The 23,277-nt window shown below is 41.8% G+C and overlaps 1 protein-coding gene across 1 annotated transcript; it reads left to right on the top strand.

Moving 5' to 3' along the window:
* The first annotated feature begins 1,842 nt into the window (after window positions 1-1,842).
* Window positions 1,843-12,930, top strand: LOC110126725 (nuclear RNA export factor 3). Its single transcript, XM_070461903.1, is given in 19 exon segments — window positions 1,843-2,034; window positions 4,503-4,645; window positions 4,819-5,025; window positions 5,635-5,685; window positions 5,687-5,719; window positions 5,825-5,876; window positions 5,879-5,928; window positions 6,052-6,132; window positions 6,237-6,374; window positions 6,886-6,995; window positions 7,586-7,622; window positions 7,983-8,051; window positions 8,134-8,189; window positions 8,330-8,437; window positions 8,558-8,616; window positions 8,709-8,824; window positions 8,928-8,970; window positions 9,568-9,640; window positions 10,192-12,930. Coding segments are annotated over 19 exon segments (1,650 nt in total). The 5' UTR covers window positions 1,843-1,994; the 3' UTR covers window positions 10,376-12,930.
* Window positions 12,931-23,277: the final 10,347 nt, after the last annotated feature.

Raw genomic sequence — 23,277 nt, 5'->3', positions numbered from 1 at the left:
TCAGTGGTGTCCGACTCTGTGTAACACTGTGGACTGTAGCTTGCCAGGCTTCTCTGTCCATGAGATTCTCCAGGCAAGAATACTGGAGTGGGTTGCCATGTCCTCCTCTAAGGGATATTTCCCACCCAGGGATCAAACTTGTGTCTCTTATGTCTCCTGCATTGGCAGGCAGGTTCTTTACCACAAGCACCACCCGAGAAACCCGCAGAAAACTGTATGTATGTGATTGCAAATTTTAGAAGGATGTACAGTATCTAAAATGACACAAATACACAAATATTTTAAGTTAGGCATACACATTACTTAAAGAGTGCTGCAGTCCATGGGGTCGCAAAGAGTCAGACGCTACTGAGCGACTGAACCGAATTACTTAAAGAGAAATACATCTGGAGTGTGAACACCAGTCTTTATGCATTGAATATATTGGGACCTGCAAGTCATGGTGAGGGGATCATATATATGGAATGTGTAAAATAATTTCATTTTTAAGTATAGATTATTAAATGTTTAATATATTTTGATAAGGAAAGTTTGTTTAAACAATTGAAAATAATAACCAAATGACAAAAAAATTCATGTATATGTATCATGTTGTCAAAATGTTCACATGATACTGTTTTATAAAAAATAAAATATTTCAGCTTTTGACTTGACAGTTTATCTGTATTGAGTGTGATTTTCTGTCTTATGCTTCTTTTACCTCAAATGTTCACACTCTCACATGCAGATTTTTCTCCACCTCTCTGTGGCTGGACTTCCTCTTTCAGGAAGGACAGAGATCCAGGAAGGGGTTGTGGGCAAGGAGTGGAAAATTCCAGAAAGTAGTGGAAGATCCCAGAAGTTTCTGGCTGGTGCACTAGAGCTACAATTCTGGTTCTGGCCACTAGGGTCATCTATCTACATTGACTATATATCATATATTATATAGGCTTCCCAGGTGGTGCTAGTGGTAAAGAACCTGCCTGAGAATGCAGAAGATGTAAGAGACATGAGTTCAATCCCTGGGTGGGGAGGATGCCCTGGAGAAGGGCATGGCAACCCATTCCAGTGTATGTTTCTTCTCTCTCTCTGTTTTTTTTTTCTTCTTGTTGTTACTCTCTCTAAGATGAACTGGTATTAATTTCAGACATTTGACTACTATCACATTTTGTTACTTTGTACCAACTTAACCAAGAATTTAGTGAATCTGTGCATAGGGAAATCAACCCAATTCCTTGGAGCTCAATTCCAGTCTCTATTGATCCAGGTAGCATCTGAATGACTCCACAAGTTCCAGCTCCTCAGTAAGCCTCAGCAACCTTGAAAAGTTGGTTCTGATATCAGAATCTCCTTGTGAGGAATACATGGAAGAACAGATGCAATGTAGCAAGTACAGAACTTTTCCTACCTCTGGCACTCACAGTTCTCTTGGTCTGCAGAATGAAGGAACACAGTGTACTGTAGCAGATGCAGAATCTGGCACAGAGAGTCCTCTGTGTTTGTAGCTATAAGTACCTGGGTCCCCAGTGCCTCCTAACACCTCTGTAGGAGTGGTTTAGTTGGAAATGGTCCCTGGGCGTTAAGCTGGTAGAAAACCCAGAGGGCTGTTACTATAAGAAGTTAAAGCTCCTCTGGCCCCCAGGGCTCTCCTCCTCTATGCCCTCGGGGAAAGGACTTCCTGTAAGGACTCCATCTTGCTTGGCATTGACAGAGAGTTTGGGGCCTGCTCTCTCTTTCCTTGGCAGCCTTCCTTGATATTCTCCAAACCTCCAGCTCCAGACCCACGCGTTCTCTTCTAGAGCAGTCTGTGACGACAGCGGTGACAAATCTCTGCCTTCAGGTCACTCCATGGGTGAGTCAGTCTGCATGAGAACTTCTTTTCAGATCTCCACAGGACAGGAGGGTTTCTGGGTTCCCTCCCCCACTACAACCCACAGGACCTCCAACCAGCCAACCCTCCTTTAGAGAAAGGGGAGAGAGGGCCCAGGCTGACTGTTTTCTACTCTCCTGAGGAAATGGGCCACATGGGCTCTGACACACCCGTCCCGACTGCAGGTGGAAAACTTACCTTCTTATGGAAATGGCCATGGCTGGGTGATTTTTTTTCCTTGGCTAAGGAAAAGGCATGAGTAATGTGATCTTCTTGGGTCTAGGGTTTGGAGAGTGGGGATGGTAACCTAGGTGGAGGGTGGAACTGTGTAAACTAATGTTCTTTGTATTTATACTAGAGGTGAGGGAGGGGCAGAAACCCCACCATTGCTACTGAATATTGCATTAACTAGTCAGGGTAAATTGTATTAGTCCTTAGAAGTTTTTGAGACTTGCTTTTGTGCCTAGCATATGATCTATTCTGGAATGTTCAGTGAGTATTTGCTATGTGCATTGTTCTATGTCAATTAAATAAATTTGTTTATTTAAGTCACATTTAAAAATCCTCTCCCTCTAGCTGAGTTTTTGTTTGCCATTTTATGTGTCACTCAGTGAGATGTGCTAAATTTTCCCACTGTGACTGTGGATTTGTCCATTCCTGCTTATTTCTATCAGGTTTTATTTTGCATATTTTGGCTCTATTTTAAGACATGAATACAACTTTAGAGTTTTGTATTAATATCTTCTTATTGCATTGAACCTGTCATCATAAAGAAATCTCCCTCTTTTTCTTATAATGTTTCTCTTTAAACTGTACCTTTTCATTTACTAATATGGTTATACCAGTTTTCTGTAGGCTAATGTGGACAAGATATAAATTTTGTCATTTTTTATTTTCAGATTTTCCTGATGATTAAATTTCACATGTTTCTCTTTTCAAGAATGTTTGATGAAATGTTTCTTGTCCAGTCTGAAAATGTATGTCTTTCTATTTAGAATATTTATCCTGAATCTTTTAATGTAAAAATAGATATAGTTTGTTCTATGTGTATCATATTGCTATGTATTTATTTTTGCTGCTTCTAAGTTCCTTTTCCTTTCCTTTGAAATGGTTAATATTTTGTAACTATTGAATTCTTAATTAATGCAGATATCTAAACATTCTTTTGCTATTCTTGTAGTGCTTACCCTTCATATTACAATGTGCATTTTTGCCTTTTAACAGTCTGGTGGTGGTGCATGGTAAGTCGCTTCAGTTTTGTCCAACTCTTTGGGACACCATGGGCTGTAGCCCGCCAGGCTCTTCTGTCCATGGAATTCTCCAGGCAAGAATACTGGACGGGGCTGCCATTCCCTTCAGCAGGGTATCCTTCCAACCAAGGAATCGAACCCAGGTCTCCTTAATTGCAGGTGGATTCTTTACCGTCTGTGCCACTAGGGAAGTCCTTTCACAGTCTAACGTTAGTTAATTAGTTCTTTAAAACTCCTCAGACAATTATGGGACCTTGAGACACTTTGATTCCACATACTCTCTCCAAATTTATTGCCATTCATTTTCATTCTGTATATATGTGAACCCCCAGAAAATATTGCTATCATCATTTTATATAGTTTAAATTTGCCTACATATTCACAAATGACATTAGTCTTTCTTTCCTGTATCTATGTGACTCCACCTGGGATGATATTTCTTCTGCCCAAAGAAGAGCCTGTAACATTACTTTTAGTTCGAGTTTTCTGGTCACAAAATTTCTGACTTTTTGTTACATTATGGTGAAATGAATACATTTTTAAGGAATGTTTTTCCTTAAATTTTTTCTCTAACTAACATTGTTATCCTAAGTTGATATCTTGTTACTTTTGGAAACTTCTCAACCAAGTTCTCTTCAAATATCAGTTTTCTACTTTTCCCTCTCCTTCTCTCTGAGATTCACATTAACCATGTGCTCGGTATACTCACTGCATCTCCTTTAATTCTCTACACCTCACTTTCGGTATTTTCCATATTATATGTGGGAGGAGAAGGGGACAACAGAGGATGAGATAGTTGGATTGCATCACCGACTCAACGGACATGAGTCTGAGTAAGCTCTGGGAGTTGGTGATGGACAGGGAGGCCTGGCATGCTGCAGTCCGTGGGATCACAAAGAGACACGACTGAGCGACTGAACTGAACTGAACTGATATATCTTTTCAGGCTCCATTCTGGATATTTTCATCAGATTTACCTTTCATTTCTCTAATTCTTCCTCCAGTGAGGCAGACCAGCTTTAACCCTTGAACATCATACCAGGGTAGATTTCAGGGTATGTTTTATTGTCCCCCTAGAGCAGAGCAGAGAAGTAAGACTTGGGGATTAAAAGTCACTTGTCCCACGTCACCTAGCCTGAACCAAGTAGAGCAGGATCTAACATCACAGACTACACTCTAGATCCAGACCCTTTCCTCTGTGCCTGTTTTCTTCTTAGCTGTGAATGCTCTGCACCTCTCATTTCCTGACTAGTGGAGCCACAGTGAAGTCTCTCAGCCTTTGTTTTTAGCACTGTGTTGCATTTCTGTTTAGATTTTACAGTCAGTGATATTTTTTCCTTAGCCATGATATTTACCCAAGACTTTTGGTATTAAGACCACTGACCTGTTATTGTCAATTTTAGAGCACTCTGATAAACTGAACCCTTTACAAAGAAGAGCACGAAGCTGGAGGTTTTACCGAAGGCGATACAACTATTCGTCTGAACATGTCACTTCCAAGCAGCAGCAAGATAATGATTCAGGTGATGTTCCCATGGATGTCCAAGCAAGATAGTAAGTGACCAGTCAGCATGGCTGACATGTACCAATCAGTGAAGAACAAAACCTTGTAGTTAAACATGTTATTCTTCTCTCCAATCTGGAAGAATAAGGAATGATGGGATCTGGCTAATGTTTAAGCAATCTTTATTGTAGCTGTTATCATGTGGGAAAATGTAGAGAAGACTTTCCAAGCCTATATGGACCACTTTCTTCTCTCCACTTCCCCACAGTGCTCCGTATGCCATTCCACCCCATCATCAGAGAAGTAGTTTTCAGAAACAAGACCAAATGCATATTAACTTGGAGACAAAGCAAAAGCCTCCAGAGAGAAAAATGGAGAGAAACAGACAGGATGAGACCTTGGGGAGCTGGTTCAAGATCATAGTGAGTACCTGGCTAAATGGACCTAATATGTAGAAGATGACAGAGAGAGTCATGTTGGATTTGTGTAGAGATGCTGAGAATTTTTCTGGGGCAGTGGTGTTGGTAATGTCTTCTTATTATTAGGGACTATCTTCCTAGATTATCTAAGGGCAAGTTCAGAGAAGCAATAGAAAGGAAACAGACTGACTGCAAGGAGGAGCATGGGAGAGATTGTCTAAAAGCAAAGGAGGAAACCTACTGCCAGGGAGATGAAGCACTTCACACCAGATCACACAGTTTGGCTCAAGCTGAGTGTGGGAGGGTGTTGAGTCTCTGCGGTCCATGTCAGAGTGGCAGGCCAGGTCTATCTCACATGGATCTCTTGGAACTTTATAAAAGGAAATGCATGTGAAACATATTATTTTTTTTCAGGAAGAGTATATGATGGAAAGAAACTATATTTAGCAAATCCATGCCTTGTACAAAAGTTAGCAATAACAGATATTGTCCTATCTTAAGAATTTATTTAAAGCCTGAAAATAGGTCCTAAAATAAGACACAGTTGGGTCTTATCTTAACCTTGGATTTTATTGCATCAATTTTGTTTCCCATTTGTTCTTTGGCCTCTAGATTCCCTTTGGTATAAAATATGATGAGAAGTGGCTGCTGAATTTGATTCAGAAGCAAGTGCAGTGTCCCCTTCATTCCAGTCGAAGTAAGACAGGACATGGAGATGATGAGACGAAATGGGGTAGTGGCAGGCCCAGATAAGAAATGGCACTGGTCTCATATTCTGTTTCTCCTGTCACTCTCCCTACAGTTTCACTATGAGAAAATGCAGGCCCAGTTCTTTGTAGAGAATGCCAACATTGCCTGTCATTGAAGAATATCAATGGCAAGATTTTCAGTGAGGATAATGAAAAGGTGTGTGTCAAGGGCATGATCAGGCCTGAATAGGGACAAGAGGGCAGGGGAGGGGCATGGTCTTGCTTGATCCCATGCACAGATTTCCTGGAGCTTACCCAGCCCCTCTTGTGTTCTCTACAGATATTTATCTTTGTTGAACCCTGTGATGCACCCCAGTCTGTGCAGAAGGCACTGAAGTCTGAAAAGGTTGAGCAGATGAAGGTAATGCAGACTCAACACAAGCTGTGCACTGATACCCAAACCCACCTCTTCCCCCCACTCACCCTCAGACACAGAGCCACTAAACCCCATCCCTAACTCTGAAGCTGACCATGAACAAACCATATGATTTCCACCAGCAATCTCTTGACATCCAGAGACTCCTCTTTGGCCCTGATATGGCTATAGTAGTAACTGTAGGACAGGTGAGGGTAGAGGGTCTGTCTGGGAAGGACACTCAGAGATGATATCATGGGGATGGGGTGGTGCTGGAGGTGCACCAGCCAGGGCCCTCTCAGCCTGTGTTTCCCTCCTGGTTTCCTGGAGACTTGATGATCTGTGATATTGGAATGACATGGAACCATAGAAATGGCATGCCTGCCTCCCTGCACATCCATCCAGGGATCAGGTCCAAGATGAAGACCTAGGCCCAATGTTGAGGCTCGTGGTGAGGATTGGAGAGATCAGATAGAAGAGGCATATTGGTCTCAGATATCCCCTTTGGAGTCCTCACTCTTCTTTCTTCATCATAGCTTTTGTCCTTGGACCAGAGCAACAAAAAACCCTACATGGTGCATAGCCTGTCCACCATTATGGATAATGCTTTCCACACCAAGAACTCGAATCTTCTTCCTTTAAAATGGATGTGGGAAGGCTTATGGGATGGTGACAGATGATGGGAAGTGGATTTGTAGAGAAAGGACGGGTGTGGATGCAAAGCCATCTAGTCCATGTGGGTGTTCCCCATAATTCCAGGTGAAGTCTGCTGGGGAGATGGACAAGGGTCAACAGCTGGAACCAGAAGGGATGTGGGTTGACAGAAATGCCATCTGCACCACCTCCCCTGATAAGTCAACCAACATAAGGTCTCTCTCTACCTTGTTTCTATACCCTTCTGTCTCTCTCATCTCTCACCTCCTCCTTCCACTCCATGTCTGTCTTCATCCCCCTCCCTCCCTCCTGAGTCCCACCTCACTCACCTCCCTGTCACAGCCTCCTGGGTCATCCCTGAGGTTTGTCCTGACTTGACAGAGTGATGAAACCCCTGTGAAGTAGCAAAGCCCTGGGCTCTCATCCCCCACCCCCACCCCATTTCCTCTTCTCTCCACAGACTTCACTGGGTGGTGGAGGAAGGAAGGAAGGGAGGGGAGGAAGACCTCCAGCAAGGGTTTGAATTGCTGGTCTTTGTGGCACTGGAGAAGGGAGTCAGGACATTCTGGCTGGGAGCTACCCAGGGGAAATGAGCAGGAAGAGGGAGTGGGAGGAAGGGATGGAGGGAGCAGTCTTCCTCTGGGTCAGCCCATGGAGTGGTGACCAAGGCTCTGGAAGTCTAGGATACTGCGTAGTGGGCAGGGGGGCACACAGAGGGCTGTGATTGCTGTAAGTAACTTGCTCCCATGAGGAGGGTCAAGTCCACATTTTCACTGGCTTTTCTCTTTTGTCTTGATTTTGGCAGCACCATCCTGGAGTTGTTCCCCAGGTTACTAAGCTTGGTAAGTGTATCCCTTGATCACAGACTCCTCTAACTAGCACTGACAGTGCCCACAAACTACTCTGAAACCCATTAGGACCTGTCCGAGTTCCATTTTTGAACCTGACCCTTACATGTCCTGCGGGAGGAAGAGTGTACCATCCTCCGTGGGAACCTGAAAAGGTCTTGAATCTTCTTCAGCCATGCTCTCCACAGGCTTCGGGGACCCATGAAAATGACAGAACATGTAGTCCTGCCCCTGGCCTTTCCAGGACCCTTTCTCCTCTGATTTCAGACCCCCGCCCCATCCTGGGCCCATTCTTTTCCCTGATCCAGCATCACATCCTGGACTGCCTTGCTGACTTCCTCTTCCCTCCCCTAGGATGGCCAGGACACACCCTCAGGGCCTAAGTGTGCTATTGAAGTCCCCAAGTGCTTACCAACATGTAAGGTGAGCATGGAGGATCCAGCAGGGTTCTAGGTGGTACACAAGGGGGTGTCAGCCCTGGTCCTGAGGACTGTTTTGATTCTAGGGAAGCTTCTTTGGATCTGATGAGCTGAAGAGTCTAATCTTGCAATTCCTGCAGCAGTAAGTACCCTTGGGAATCTGAGCAAGGGGAGGGCTAGTTCAGGCGAGGCCACCCAAACTCAGGTCTGCTCATGGGTGTTTTCAAGTCTCCTTTGAGCTCCATACCACAGAGCTAGACTGTCCTCACTGTTCCTCCTCAGGTATTACTTGATCCATGATTATGGGGACCGCCAGGGACTCCTGTGTGCTTATCATGAAGAGGCCTGCTTCTCCCTGACCATTCCATTCCACCTCAAGGACCCAGGCCCGTGAGTATCACAGCCCAGACTCCTCCCCCAGGCTGTGTGGTTCCCCAGCAGATGCAGGCCAGCTCCTGCTGACACCTATGCTGGCTGGACCACCACCCAAGTTTCCTCTGTGTCTCCTAGAAGCAGCATGTGTGCATACTTCAAGGACAGCAGGAATATGAAGAAGCTCAAGGACCCCAGTGAGTGTGTGGTGGGAAAACTGGGCAGGAAAGGGCAGTGAATGGAAGATTCATAGGGTCCCTGACCTTTGCTTGCTTCCCCTCCCCCACAGATCTGCAGTTCCAGCTGCTGAAACACACAAAATGTGACATTGTGCGTGCCCTCTGTGGGTTGCCCAAAACTCAGCATGACTTCAGGTCCTTCATGGTGGACATGTGGTTCCAGACGGTGGGCACCTGCTTCCTGCCTTGTTGGGAGCAGGGGTGGGAAGCTGCAGATGGGGAGGAGTCAAGTTGGGGGGTGACTGAGTACCTGGGCTCTTCCCTTTCAGGAATCAATGCTCTGCTTCTCTGTGAATGGGGTGTTCAAGGAAGGTGAGTATTCATAGATCCCTCCCGGACGCTCCACTGTTCCCTCCCCTGGCTGGGCTCCCTCCCTCTGTCCTTCCAGCTTCCCTCCCCTCCCCTGCCTTCCATTCCATCCCTTCCTCTGCACTCCCCTCCCTCCCCTTCTCTTCCCCTTCTTTCCCTCCCCTCCCCTCCCTTTCCTCTCTGTGATCTCCAGCCCTCAGCCTTCCCACAGACAACCCAGGTCCAAACTGCATCCATGTCTGCCCTGTTCACTCTAGGCATTAGGGACACAGGCTGTGGAGCTTCATGGCTCCCATACCAGATCCTTACACTGAGAACTTGGGCCAATACTTAACCTTGCAGTTTCCCCATATACCCACATCGTGGGCAGTTAAGAAAAATGTATCCCATGAACTTGCGAAGTGGTTGTCATGGGGACATGTTACTGGGAGCAGACTGCCCTCCAGTTGCCCTCCCCATTCCTAACACCCAGGCTCCCCAAGTGAACAACTGACCCCTCAGCATGAGTGACAAGTCAGACCCTGACTGGGGACCCCTGTGGGCACCTGTAAACACATGGAGCTTTAAGAGGGTACTCTTGTTTATTGTTTGTTGTTGCAGTAGAAGGAAGGTCTCCTGGCTGTGTGCGTGCCTTCACCCGGACTTTCATCACTACTCCTGCCACCCCTTCCAGGTAAGAGCTGTGTTGTGGGCGGGATGGCCCATCCAGCCTGGTCTCAGGGCCCTGGGCATGTGGTGGTGCAGACCTTAGGCTGACTCAGTATTGTGGAAAGCCAGCAGGTAGTTCCAAGGGGCAGTCTAGCCTAGTGGTTAGGAAGAGCATGGGCTTTCTCCTTGAGCAAATGGGTTTTCTCCTTGACCCAACGCTCATTCTCTGTGTGACCTTGGTTAAGTCAAAGGGCCTCTCTGTGACTTGGTATCTTCTTCTGAAAATGGGGATCAGAATGTACACTTCTGTACTGTAGTGTACTGGGCTGCTGTTCAGGGTAGATATGAAGTTGTTCCTGGGTTGGGAATCAGGCTATTCATTGAGTGAAGCTGGTAGACAATCTCTCTGAAGGTGGGCTCTGTGTGAGGGGCAGAGGAACCAGTCAAGGAGCCTGGGGACAGACACAGGAGGGGGATGGAAGGAATCTGGTTGCTGAGTGCCAGTGGGAGCAGATCATTGCTGGGGGTATGGGTTGGTACATCTGTCAGTTGTCTAAGAGCCCATATTTCCTCCAGTTTTAGTATTGTGAATGATAAGCTGTTTGTGAGTGACTTCAGCCCCAAGAAGACTGAGCCTGTGCTCTTCATCCCAAAGCCTGAACCCTCTGTCAACTCCATGCCCACCTCCTTGGAGCAACAGGAAATGGTGCAGGATTTCTCCATCCAGTCTGGGATGAACTTCCAGCAGTCTCAGAAGTGATGCTGAAATCATAGTGCACATACATGCACACATATACTCATTGCCTTGGAAAATCATTCATTGTGTTCAATTTTGTGGGGAGATGAAGTTTAATCAAAATGTGATTGACAGCATATCTGTGTGTGTATGTTTCTCTTTCTAGGTCTCCTCTAGCCCAATCACCCCCTTCTCACTAGTGTAAATTTGTCTTCAGCTCAGATTCCCACTGGATTCCAATCTCAGGATTCAGTAATCCAGAAAATGATAGATAAGGAGGGATTGCTGCCAGGTGGTGAAAAATTCCAGAGAACTCTGATTGAAGCCATTATACCAAGATCCCAAGTTCCATCCCTTCTTTCCCCTTGCTGAACACCCTCATCTGAGGCTCCCATAGCTGACATTCTTATCTGGCCACCTGGTTCCATCCATCTTTATTTTTAAGAAAAAGAAGTACATTTTGCAAAGAATAACAGATGTCTTGGAATGGCTTATTTAGTATGAATCCAGTTCTGTTTGGAAAATTCTATGTATATCACAGCAATTCTATCTGTTGTTGACCCCAAAGCTACATCACATTCATTGGTGTATCTCTTCCCCCATCAATGTAGGTTGACTTGTTCCCATTGTAGAGGGTACCTCCAAAGGAGCAGAGTGTTTACCTCTATCACGTACCTCTGTATCAGCTGCCCAGTTCTCCCACACCCTGTCATCCCATTATTGGGACACTGGATACAGCTGTCCAGACTTCAGTCTCTGCCCCATTCCTCTTAGAACCCTGTGTTTCCCTATCCTGCTGACTGCCGATACACTACTGCTACCTGGTGATTCATTTTATGCAGACTCTGGAGTATATTTTACCAGCTTCTTTAACACCTATCAGATTTCCTTTTTCAAACAGAATTAAAATTACATTATACTTAGTTCAATATGCTGGCTTTTAAGGGAGAACATTGTAGTTTTTTTCTCTTTAAATAAAATTCTTTGTAGAGAACTTGGGTTCTGGAGTTATGTTGGTGCTACCTCATGACAAGCCTGACAGCAGCTTGAACAGGCAGAGCAGGCAGGTGGGAGGGAAGGTCTATGTGTTGCCAAAATTCACCAGACAGAGCTTTCTGGAATTTTTTAATAATGGTTAAAGTCATTATACCAAGATCCGAAGTTCCATCCCTTCTTTCCCCTTGCTGATCATCCTGGTCTGAGGCTCTCATAGCTGACATTCTGATCTGGCCATCTGGTGTATAAAGAGAGAAACCCAGTTACAGGTACACTGAGGTATCCAGACAGAAAGCACAGCCCCTCTCCATGTGTTATCACTTTATTCACTCTTTGATTTACTTTCTCTGCAACCTCTCACAGATTTTTCACTAAGGGCCTTCTCCTCACTGACTGATGAGCTCTGTTCATCAGCTCAACACAATACTGTTCTGCCAAGTTTACCCCAAATTTAACATTCACCCTCACTATCTTTTCTAAATTTTTATTTGTGGTAAAAAAAAGCATAAAATATAGTTTTCTACCTTAATCACTTAAACATTTTAAAGTGTGTAATTCAGTAGTATTAATTTTAACAATCTTTTCCTTTAGCCTTTGTATTAAGTGGTTAATATCCCAATCTGCTACAGAATTAGATTTTTTCCAAATATGACTGTATATTTACCTTTACCAATGCATTGTATGGTTTCCTATGTTTTTATGTCACTGGCTAGCATCTTTTTCATTTCAGCATTAAGAACTTCTTTCAGCATTTCTTGCAAGGTAGGCCTAGCAGCAATGAACTCCCTTAACTTTCATTTGCCTGGAAAAGTCTTCATTTTTCCTTTATACCTGAGGGATAACTTTGCTGGATAGAGTATTCTTGGCTGAATTTTTTGTTAACAATGTAAATGTATCATTCCATCCTTTTCTGACTTTCTGCAGAGCAATATTCTGATAGCCAAATGGGGGTTCCTTTATAGGTTACAATCTTTTTATCTCTGGTTGCTTTTAGGATTCTATATGCTTGATTTTTTTTGACAGTTTCATTTAATGTGTCTTGGAGAAATCTTTTTTGCATTGAGATAAAAGTGATTTATTAGCTTCATGAACTTGGATGTCTAAGTTTCTCCTCAGGTTAGGGAAGTTCTAATCCATTTTTTAAAAGAAACTTTCTGCCCCTTCTCCCTTTCTTTTTCTTCTGGAATCCCAATTATTTAACATTTTACATTTTGTAGTCCTCCCACCCCCCACCCTGGTGGCTCAGATAGTAAATAATCCGCCTGTAATGCGGGAGAGTTGAGTTCAATCCCTGGGTTGGAAGATACCCTGGAGGAGGGCATGGAAACCCACTCCAATATTCTTGCCTGGAGAATTCCATGGACAGAGGAGCCTGAAGGGCCATGGTCCATGGGTCTGCAAAGAGTTGGACATGATTGAGCGCGGCTAAGCACATAGATCATTCATCCTTTCTTATGGTCTTACTTCTTTGTTCTCTGTTATTTCACATTTTCTGTCCTTCAGATCACTTATTATATGTTCCATTTGGTCTACTCTGCTGTATATATATGTTGTACACACGTATATATGCTGCATATATATGTATATGCTGTATATATATGTGTATATATATGTGTATATATATATATATATATAGCTATATACATATAGTTCATCACATTTTTCATTTCATTAATTGAGTTCTTCTTCAGAATTTCTAGAATCAAAGAATCATTAAAAAATGATTTCTGTTCTTCTGTTAAATTTCTCATTTTTCTTATGTGTTGTTTTCCTGTGTTTTACTGAACTGTCTTTCTGTGCTTTCTTTGTTTCCTCAAAACGGCTGTTTTGAATTCTTTATCAGCTAGATCTAGGTCATTGAGTTTGATAACTGAAAAAGTTATCATTGTCTTTTGGTGATGACATGTTTCCTTGTTCCTTCATGATCCTTGGATTTTTGTTGCTACTTTCACATTTGAAGTATTGATAGCAGTCACCTCTCACAAACTTTATTATCTGTATTCAAGTAGAATATTTTTTTGTTGGTCTTGCTTGTATCTAGGGTATTCTCAAACCTTGTATGGAGACACCTGCTCTCCATTTCTGCACTCACTCTTATAGCAGAATTCTTAACCTTTTGTGTTCTCTTTGGTTCTTGCCAGGCTAGATGCTGGAAAACTCTGTTTTATTTTCAACAAGGTGGCATTATAACTCAATGTGTATTTTTTTTCCCTACCTGAAACCCTGTTCTGTTTTTCTGAAAGCACTCTGTTTACTCTCACCTCTGCACTTGGAGGTGCACACAGGGAGCCATTTTCAGAACAAGAGAAGTGTGAGTTTAGCACTCAGTATTGGGAGAGCCCACAGACCTAGCAGGGGGAATCCTTCAGTGAAATTCTCTGAGAGGTTTGTGGGCCAACTTCTGCCCCTTTCCCAAATATATTTCCTCTCCTGAGCCATTGGTGTCCAACCTCAGTCCTATAGGTGCTGCTGGTAAGAAATGCATCCCACAAAGCTGAAATAACCTGGTACTCACTCACTACTCTTCTTTTACCCTATGAGAGAGGTCACGACCAACTGGTTCACCCTCATATTGTTTTGCCTTAGGGGATGAGCAGCATTCTTAAAGTTCCTCTTATCTTCTTGAATGCAGTCAAACTCAAGGAAAAATATAATCATTTAGAATGGTAAATAGCTTCTAAGCAGAGTACTCCTTATACAAGAAACTATTGTTCACTAATCTAGTAGCTCATATGGTAGATAAGAACTGCTCTAAGCTGAAAGTTTTATCACTGTTTTTTTCATGGTATTAAAGATTTTTTGTTGCATTTATTTCAAGTTGAAATATTTCCATAAAATAAAACAAGTTGCAAATAATGGTGATTGTAAAATATGCTTTAAAATATGTAACAGTAAATGTAACACATCAAGTTCAAAGCTTGATAAGATTTTTGTTAAAAAAAGAATTTTGTTTTCCCTCTATGAAAGTCAGTTTGTCTTGATAACATAAGGAAGAATTATTTTAAAATTTTCTTCCAATTGAGACAGAAACAAAAGTAAGTGTGACAATTTTCTTAAATCTTAAATGCAATGCAAAAGATTGTGTTTTATTTACATCTCCATCATGCAGAATCACATATAAATTTGTGAACACATAGAAGGATCTCACTCTTTTTATTTATTTTTCATTTATTTTTATTAGTTGGAGGCTAATTACTTTACAATATTGTAGTGGTTTTTGACACACATTAACATGAATCAGCCATGGATTTACATATGTTCCCCATCCTGATCCCCCCTCCCACCTCCCTCCCAATCCCATCCCTCTGGGTCACGCATCCAACCTGGGCTGGCAATCTGTTTCACACTTGATAATATACATGTTTCAATGCTATTCATTCAGATCATCCCACCCTCGCCTTCTCCCACAGAGTCCAAAAATCTGTTCTATACATCTTTGTCTCTTTTTCTGTCCTGCATATAAGTTATCGTTACCATCTTTTTAAATTCCATACATATGCGTTAATATACTTTATTGGTATTTATCTTTCTGGCTTACTTCACTCTGTATAATGGGCTCCAGTTTCATCCATCTCATTAGAACTGATTAAAATCTATTTTTTTAATGGCTGACTAATATTCCATTGTGTATATGTACCATAGCTTTCTTATCCATTCATCTGCTGATGGTCATCTAGGTTGCTTCCATGTCCTGGCTATTATAAACAGTGCTGCAATGAACATTGGGGTGCACCTGTCTCTTTCAGACCTGGTTTCCTTGGTGTATATGCCCAGGAGTGGGATTCCTGGGTCATATGGCAGTTCTATTTCCAGTTTTTTAAAGAATCTTAACACTGTTCTCCATAGTGGCTGTACTAGTTTGCATTCCCACCAACAGTGTAAGAGGGTTCCCTTTTCTCCACACCCTCTCCAGCACCTATTGCTTGTAGACTTCTGGTAGCAGTCATTCTGACTGGTGTGTAGTGGTACCTAATTGTGGTTTTGATTTGTATTTCTCTGATAATGAGTGATGTTGAGCATCTTTTCATGGGTTTGTTAGACATCTGTATGTCTTCTTTGGAGAAATGTCTGTTTAGTTCTTTGGCCCATTTTTTGATTGGGTCATTTATTTTTCTGGAATTGAGCTGCAGGAGTTGCTTGTGTATTTTTGAGATTAATCCTTTGTCTGTTTCTTCGTTTGCTATTATTTTCTCCAAATCTGAGGGCTGTCTTTTCACCTTGCTTATAGTTTCCTTTGTTGTGCAAAAGCTTTTAAGTTTAATTAGGTCCCATTTGTTTATTTTTGCTTTTATTTCCAATATTCTGGGAGGTGGGTCATAGAGGATCCTGCTGTGATTTATGTTGGAGAGTGTTTTGCCTATGTTCTCCTCTAGGAGTTTTATAGTTTCTGATCTTACATTTAGATCTTTAATCCATTTTGAGTTTATTTTTGTGTATGGTGTTAGAAAGTGTTCTAGTTTCATTCTTTTACAAGTGGTTGACCAGTTTTCCCAGCACCACTTGTTAAAGAGGTTGTCTTTTTTTCCATTGTATATTCTTGCCTCCTTTGTCGAAGATAAGGTGTCCATAGGTACATGGATTTAACTCTGGGCTTTCTATTCTGTTCCATTGATCTATATTTCTGTCTTTGTGCCGGTACCATACTGTCTTGATGACTCGAACTTTGTAGTAGAGCCTGGAGTCAGGCAGGTTGATTCCTCCAGTTCCATTCTTCTTTCTCAAGATTGCTTTGGCTATTTGAGGTTTTTTGTATTTCCATACAAATTGTGAAATTATTTGTTCTAATTCTGTGAAAAATACCGTTGGTAGCTTGATAGGGATTGCATTGAATCTATAGATTGGTTTGGGTAGTATAGTCATTTTCACAATATTGATTCTTCCAATCCATGAAAACGGTATATTTCTCCATCTGTTTGTGTTCTCTTTGATTTCTTTTGTCAGTGTTTTATAGTTTTCTATGTATGAATCTTTTGTTTCTTTAGGTAGATACACTCCTAAGTATTTTATTATTTCTGTTGCAATGGTGAATGGTATTGTTTCCTTAATTTCTCTTTCTGTTTTCTCATTGTTAGTATAGGAATGCAAGGGATTTCTGTGTGTTAATTTTATATCCTGCAACTTTACTATATTCATTGCTTAGCTTTAGTAATTTTCTGGTAGAGTCCTTAGGGTTTTCTATGTAGAGGATCATGTCGTCTGCAAACAGCGAGAGTTTTACTTCTTCTTTTCCTATCTGGATTCCTTTTATTACTTTTTTTGCTCTGTTTGCTGTGGCCAAAACTTCCAAAACTATGTTGAATAGTAGTGGTGAAAGTGGGCCCCCTTGTCTTATTTCTGACTTTAGGGGAAATGCTTTCAATTTTTCACTATTGAGGATAATGTTTGCTGTGGGTTTGTCATATATAGCTTTTATTATGTTGAGGTATGTTCCTTCTATTCCTGCTTTCTGGAGAGTTTTTATCATAAATGGGTGTTGAATTTTGTCAAAGGCTTTCTCTGCATCTATTGAGATAATCATATGGTTTTTATCTTTCAGTTTGTTAATGTGGTGTATTACATTGATTGATTTGTGGATGTTAAAGAATCCTTGCATTCCTGGGATAAAGCCCACTTGGTCATGATGTATGATCTTTTTAATATGTTGTTGGATTCTGTTTGCTATAATTTTGTTAAGGATTTTTGCGTCTATGATCATCAGTGATATTGACCTGTAGTTTCCTTTTTTTGTGGCATCTTTGGTTTTGGTATTAGGGTGATGATGGCCTCATAGAATGAGTTTGGAAGTTTACAGTCTTCTGCAATTTTCTGGAAGAGTTTGAGTAAGATAGGTGTTAGCTCTTCTCTAAATTTTTGGTAGAATTCAGCTGTGAAGCCATCTGGTCCTGGGCTTTTGTTTGCTGAAAGATTTCTAATTACAGTTTCGATTTCCGTGCTTGTGATGGGTCTGTTAAGATCTTCTAGTTCTTCCTGGTTCAGTTTTGGAAAGTTATACTTTTCTAAGAACTTGTCCATTTCTTCCAAGCTGTCCATTTTATTGGCATAGAGCTGCTGGTAGTAGTCTCTTATGATCCTTTTTATTTCAGTGTTGTCTGTCGTGATCTCTCCATTTTCATTTCTAATTTCGTTGGTTTGGTTCTTTTCCTTTTGTTTCTTGATGAGTCTGGCTAATGGTTTGTCAATCACATTTACCTTTTCAAAAAATCAGCTTTTAGCTTTGTTGATTTTTGCTATGGTCTCTTTTGTTTCTTTTCAGTTTATTTCTGCTCTAATTTTTAAGTTTTTTTTCCTATTAACCCTGGGGTTCTTCATTTCTTCCTTCTCTAGTTGCTTTAGGTATAGAGTTAGGTTTTTTATTTGACTTTTTTCTTGCTTCTTGAGGTAAGCCTGTAATGTTATGAACCTTCCCCTTAGCACTGCTTTTACAGTGTCCCATAGGTTTTGAGTTGTTGTGTTTTCATTTTCATTCGTTTCTATGCATATTTTGATTTCTTTTTTTATTTCTTCTATGATTTGTTGGTTATTCAGAAGCGTGTTATTTAGCCTCCATATGTTTGAATTTTAATAGATTTTTTTAACCTGTAATTGAGATCTAATCTTACTGCATTGTGGTCAGAAAAGATGACTGGAATGATTTCAATTGTTTTGAATTTACCAAGGCTAGATTTATGGCCCAGGATGTGATCTATTCTGGAGAAGGTTCCGTGTGTACTTGAGAAAAAGATGAAATTGATTGTTTTGGGGTGAAATGTCCTATAGATATCAATTAGGTCTAGCTGGTCCATTGTGTCATTTAAAGTTTGTGTTTCCTTGTTAATTTTCTGTTTAGTTGATCTATCCATAGGTGTGAGTGGAATATTAAAGTCATCCACTATTATTGTGTTATTGTTAATTTACCCTTTTATACTTGTTAGCAATTGCCTTACATATTGTGGTGCTCCTATGTTGGGTGCATATATGTTTATAATTGTTATATATTCTTGTACTGAACCTTTGATCATTATGCAGTGTCCTACTTTGTCTCTTTTCACAGCCTTTATTTTAAAGTCTTTTTAATCTGATATGAGTATTGTGACTCCTGCTTTCTTTTGGTCTCCATTTGCGTGAAATATTTTTTTCCAGCCCTTCACTTTCAGTCTGTATGTGTCCCTTCTTTTGAGGTGGGTCTCTTGTAGACAGCATATATAGAGGTCTTGCTTTTGTATCCATTCAGCCAGCCTTTGTCTTTTGGTTGGGGCATTCAATCCATTTACATTCAAGGTTGTTATTGATAAGTATGGTCCCGTTGCCACTTGCTTTGTTGTTTTGGGTTCACGTTTATACACCCTTTCTGTGTTTCCTGTCTGGAGAAGATCCTTTAGCATTTGTTGAAGAGCTGGTTTGGTGGTGCTGAATTCTCTCAGCTTTTGTTTGTCTATAAAGCTTTTGAATTCTCCTTCATATCTGAATGAGATCCTTGCTGGGTACAGTAATCTGGGTTGTAGGTTGTTCTCTTTCATTACTTTAAGTATGTCCTGCCATACCCTTCTGGCCTGAAGAATTTCTATTGAAAGATCAGCTGTTATCCTTATGGGAATCTCCTTGTGTGTTATATGTTGTTTCTCCCTTGCTGCTTTTAATATTTGTTCTTTGTGTTTCATCTTTGTCAATGAGATTAATATGTGTCTTGGGGTGTTTCACCTTGGGTTTATCCTGTTTGGGACTCTCTGGGTTTCTTGGACTTGTGTGACTATTTCCTTCCTCATTTTAGGGAAGTTTTCAACTATCATCTCCTCGAGTATTTTCTCATGGCCTTTCTTTTTGTCTTCTTCTGGGACTCTTATGCTTCGAATGTTGGGGCATTTCCCATTGTCCTAGACGTCCCTGAGGTTGTCCTCATTTCTTTTGATTCTTTTTTCTTTTTTTCCTCTCTGCTTCATTTATCTCCATCATTTTATCTTCTACCTCACTTATCCTATCTTCTGTCTCCATTATTCTACTGTTGGTTCCCTCCAGAGTGTTTTTGATCTCATTGCATTATTCATTTTTTATTGACTCTTTTTTATTTCTTTTAGGTCCTTGTTAAACATTTCTTGCATCTTCTGAATCCTTGTCTCCAGGCTATTTATCTGTAACTCCATTTTGTTTTCAAGATTTTGGATCATTTTTATTATCATTATTCTAAATTCGTTTTCAGGTAGATTCCTTATCTCCTCCTCTTTTGTTTGGCTTGGTGGGCATTTTTCATGTTCCTTTACCTGCTGGGTACTTCTCTGCCTTTTCATCTTATTTAGATTGCTGTGTTTTGGGTGGCCTTTCTGTATACTGGTAGTTTGTGGTTCCTTTTTATTGTGGAGGTTTCTCTTAGTGGGTGGGGCTGGATGTTTGGCTTGTCGAGGTCTCCTGGTTAGGGAAGCTTGCGTCGGTGTTCTGGTGGGTAGAAGTGGATTTTTTCTCTCTGGAGTGCAATGGAGTGTACAGTAGTGAGTTTTGAGATGGGTCTCTGGGTTTGGTGTGACTTTGGGCAGCCTGTATATTGATGCTCAGGGCTATGTTTCTGTGTTGCTAGAGAAATTGCATTGTATGTCTTGCTCTGGAACTTACTGGCTCTTGGGTGGTGGCTGGTTTCAGTGTAGGTATGGAGGTTTTTGGATGATCTCATATTAATTAATGTTCCCTGTAGTCAGGAGTTCCCTGGTGTTCTCAGATTTTGGGCTTAAGCCTCTTGCCTCTGTATTTCAGTCTTATTCTTCCAGAAGCCTCAAGACTTCTCTATCCATACAGCACTGATAATAAAATTTCTAGATTAATAATGAAAAGATTCTCCACAGTGAGGGACGCCCAGAGAGGTTTACAGAGTTACATGAAGAAGAGGAGAGGGAGGAAGGAGATAGAGGTGAGCAGGAGGAGAAAAGGGGGGATTCAAAGAAGACAGATCTAGGCAGTACTCTGTTCCCTAAGTGTTCTCCGCAGCCCAGAACTCCCACAGAGATTCACAGAATTGGGTTGAAAAGAGAGGGGGGAGGGAGGAAATAGAGGTGATCTGGAGGAGAAAAAGGAGAGTCAAAAGTGGGAGAGAGTAATCAAACCAGTAATCACACTCCTGAGTAAAAATGGGTACTGAAGGTTGGATTCTTAAATGTCCAAAACTGATATCAAATACTGAAAAACAAAGATTAAAAATCTAGAGTAGAAGTTATACTCTTAGAAATACAATATTAAAAAACAACAAAAACACAAAAAATTAAGATATATATATATGAAGTTTGCTTTAAAAATAGGGTCCCCCCTTTTCTTTTTGCCAGGTTATAGTGGATTATAAAAATGAAAATTAAGGAGTAATAGAGGACTTTTCAAAAAAAAAAAGAAAAAAATTTTAATTAAAAGAAGTAATAATAGTAAAAATATATCTAGGAATTTCTCTGGAACTATTGCGGGCAGTGTGGGTTCAGTTCAGTTTCAGATAGCTCCTTGTTCCAGCTTACAATTCTCGATATCTATAGGCCAGTATAGTCAGTGTTAACTACAGGGATTTTAATCTGTTGCACCTGTCACTTCTAAAGTGCTTCCCTTTGTTTATTTTCCTTCTGTTTGCAGGTCTCTACAGTGTCTAATTATTGCCCTGAAATAGGTGAGCGGAGGCGGTCTCTTGTTTAGATTCTCTTGTTCAGTCCTGCTGTGGGGAGGGAGGAACGCTGCAAACAAATGTCACTGGCATGTGTGGGGAGTACTCGCAATGTTCCTGCCACACTGGGTTTGCCCCCGTTCACAGCGTCTGTGCCTTCCCCGTCCACACTGCTCAGGCTCCAGGCTGCTCTGCAGGGAGCGGGCCCCGAGTTGTGTGCACTTTCCAGGCCCAAGCCGCTCAGATTCAGGTTTTTGGGTACTCCACAAAGGTGCAGACTCAGTTGGGCCTGCGTTTTGTGCCTTCCCCGTCTGAGCAGCTCAGGGAACCAGGAGCTTGATGAGTGCAGTCTCCCCAGGTGCAGCGTGACTTCTCCCCTCCCCGTCCCTGCCTCAGTTTCTGGGGGCGCCAGTCCAGTGCGCCTTGTGTCTCTTCTGGGGAGCTGATCTCTGGCTGTGACCCTCCTGGTGGATGTCAACCATCCAGAATCTCAGGAAGTCTTTGGTTAAAAACTGGAAGCCTGTTTGCAGTTTGGTAGGGGATGCCATCTCTGGGGCTGAGTTTGCCCCTTTCCCCTCCCCCCTGCCTCCTGCCACCCGTCAGGGGATGGGGCGGTCCACAGCCAGCTAGCTTTTCTCTGGAATTGCTCAGTCCTTCCTTTGTTCTGCAAACGGCCGGCAGTGCCTTTGGTTAGGGATTTCACAGTTTAATTCTCTCTCTCTTACTATCCCACAGTTTAAGTTGCTATCTCACGTTAGCTCCCTCCGATTGCCCTCAGGGCTTTCAGGCTAGGTCCTTACCCTAAGCAATGCCACCCGCTCCTCTCTGTTCAGCCCCTACTTGCTGGTGGTGGATGCGAGTGTCTGGGGTACTTTTCTGCTGGGAGTTGCTTTTAGGCATGTAATCTGTGGGTTTTATTTATTTTTCCTCCTGGTTATGTTGCTCTCCATGATTCAAAAACTTCCCCCAGACCCACCAGTGTGAGGGCTTCCTGGTGTTTGGAAACTTCCTCTGTTAGGACTCCCTTCCTGGGACGGATCTACATCCCTAACTCTTTTGTCTCTGTTTTTATCTTTTATATTTTGTCCTACCTCCTTTTGAAGACAATGGGCTGCTTTTCTGGGTGCCTGATGTCCTCTGCTAATGATCAGAAGTTGTTTTGTGGAGTTTGCTCAGCATTCAAATGATCCTTTGATGAATTTGTGGTGGAGAAAGCGGTCTCCCCATCACCTTCCATCTCACTCCTTTTAATGGATGCATAGCATTCCACTGTATTGGTGTACTCAGTATTGTTCAATGACAAGTGTGGTTGATGCCTCACAAGAAGATTGATCTCACACACCCAAACACCAATGTTGCTCCTGTTGGAAAACACTTGGAGTTTTGGATTCTTAACAAAATTTCACAGTCATCAAATCGTTCCCATGAAGCTCCACGAATGTTATTTGTTCTCCGAAAGGATTGTGAAATTTAGATATTACAGTATCTGTTTGCCCACACTTTCAAGTTATTTTAAAATGCAACATGGCAAACATATATGCATGTGCAATAACGTGCAGAGAATAAATTTACCAACGCCAAAGTACCCATTACTCAGATTTGCCACCTGCTGATATTTAGCATTCTGTCCTTATAGTCCTCACACTAATTGTATCAGAGCAACATACTAGAAAGATAAGTGACACGCTGTGGATGAACAGCATATGGGTGTTTCCTGCCAATAGTGGGATTGGGAATTGTCAGTGAAGCTTCAAGAAGGAGATGCGATTTGAACTGATGAAGGATGAGTAGTCATGGAAAGGTCTCCAGAGGACATTCCAGGTATGATCCAAGGTACAGAAGAGATAATGTACAAAGGTACAAATGTACAAAGGTATACTTGGTAGTTATGATGAACAGTCCAGTGTTGCTTCAATGTAAGATACTTGGATGGATGATATGAGAACTGATGGAAGGATAGGAGCAGACAAGTCTCTGAGAGCTTAGAACACTGTCCGGGGGATCAAGATGCTATCCTGTAGCCTTGTTGTTGCCAAACCTGGCAAGCAACAGAATCTGTTTTTTGTTTGTTTACTTAATTTTTCTGTTGGGGATGGTGAGGGGAGCAAATGTCACGATCTGATCTAGAAACCTTCAAGGTAACTTCTGAACCTATCTTTAGGCTTGGACAGTCTATGTCTGTAGTTTTTGTCTAGAGATGATTAACGGTTTCTTTAAAACTTTGGATCCTAATGAGAGAGGATCTACAAGTTTTACCTGAAGTCTCCACATTTATATCCTGAAAAAGTTGCACACCACCAGTACCAGTGACTTTCCATTCTGTCTGTAA

The sequence above is a fragment of the Odocoileus virginianus genome, chromosome X (assembly GCF_023699985.2).
Source record: "Odocoileus virginianus isolate 20LAN1187 ecotype Illinois chromosome X, Ovbor_1.2, whole genome shotgun sequence".
Classification (NCBI taxonomy): Eukaryota; Metazoa; Chordata; class Mammalia; order Artiodactyla; family Cervidae; genus Odocoileus; species Odocoileus virginianus.
This window is presented reverse-complemented; position numbering and strand designations above follow the sequence as displayed.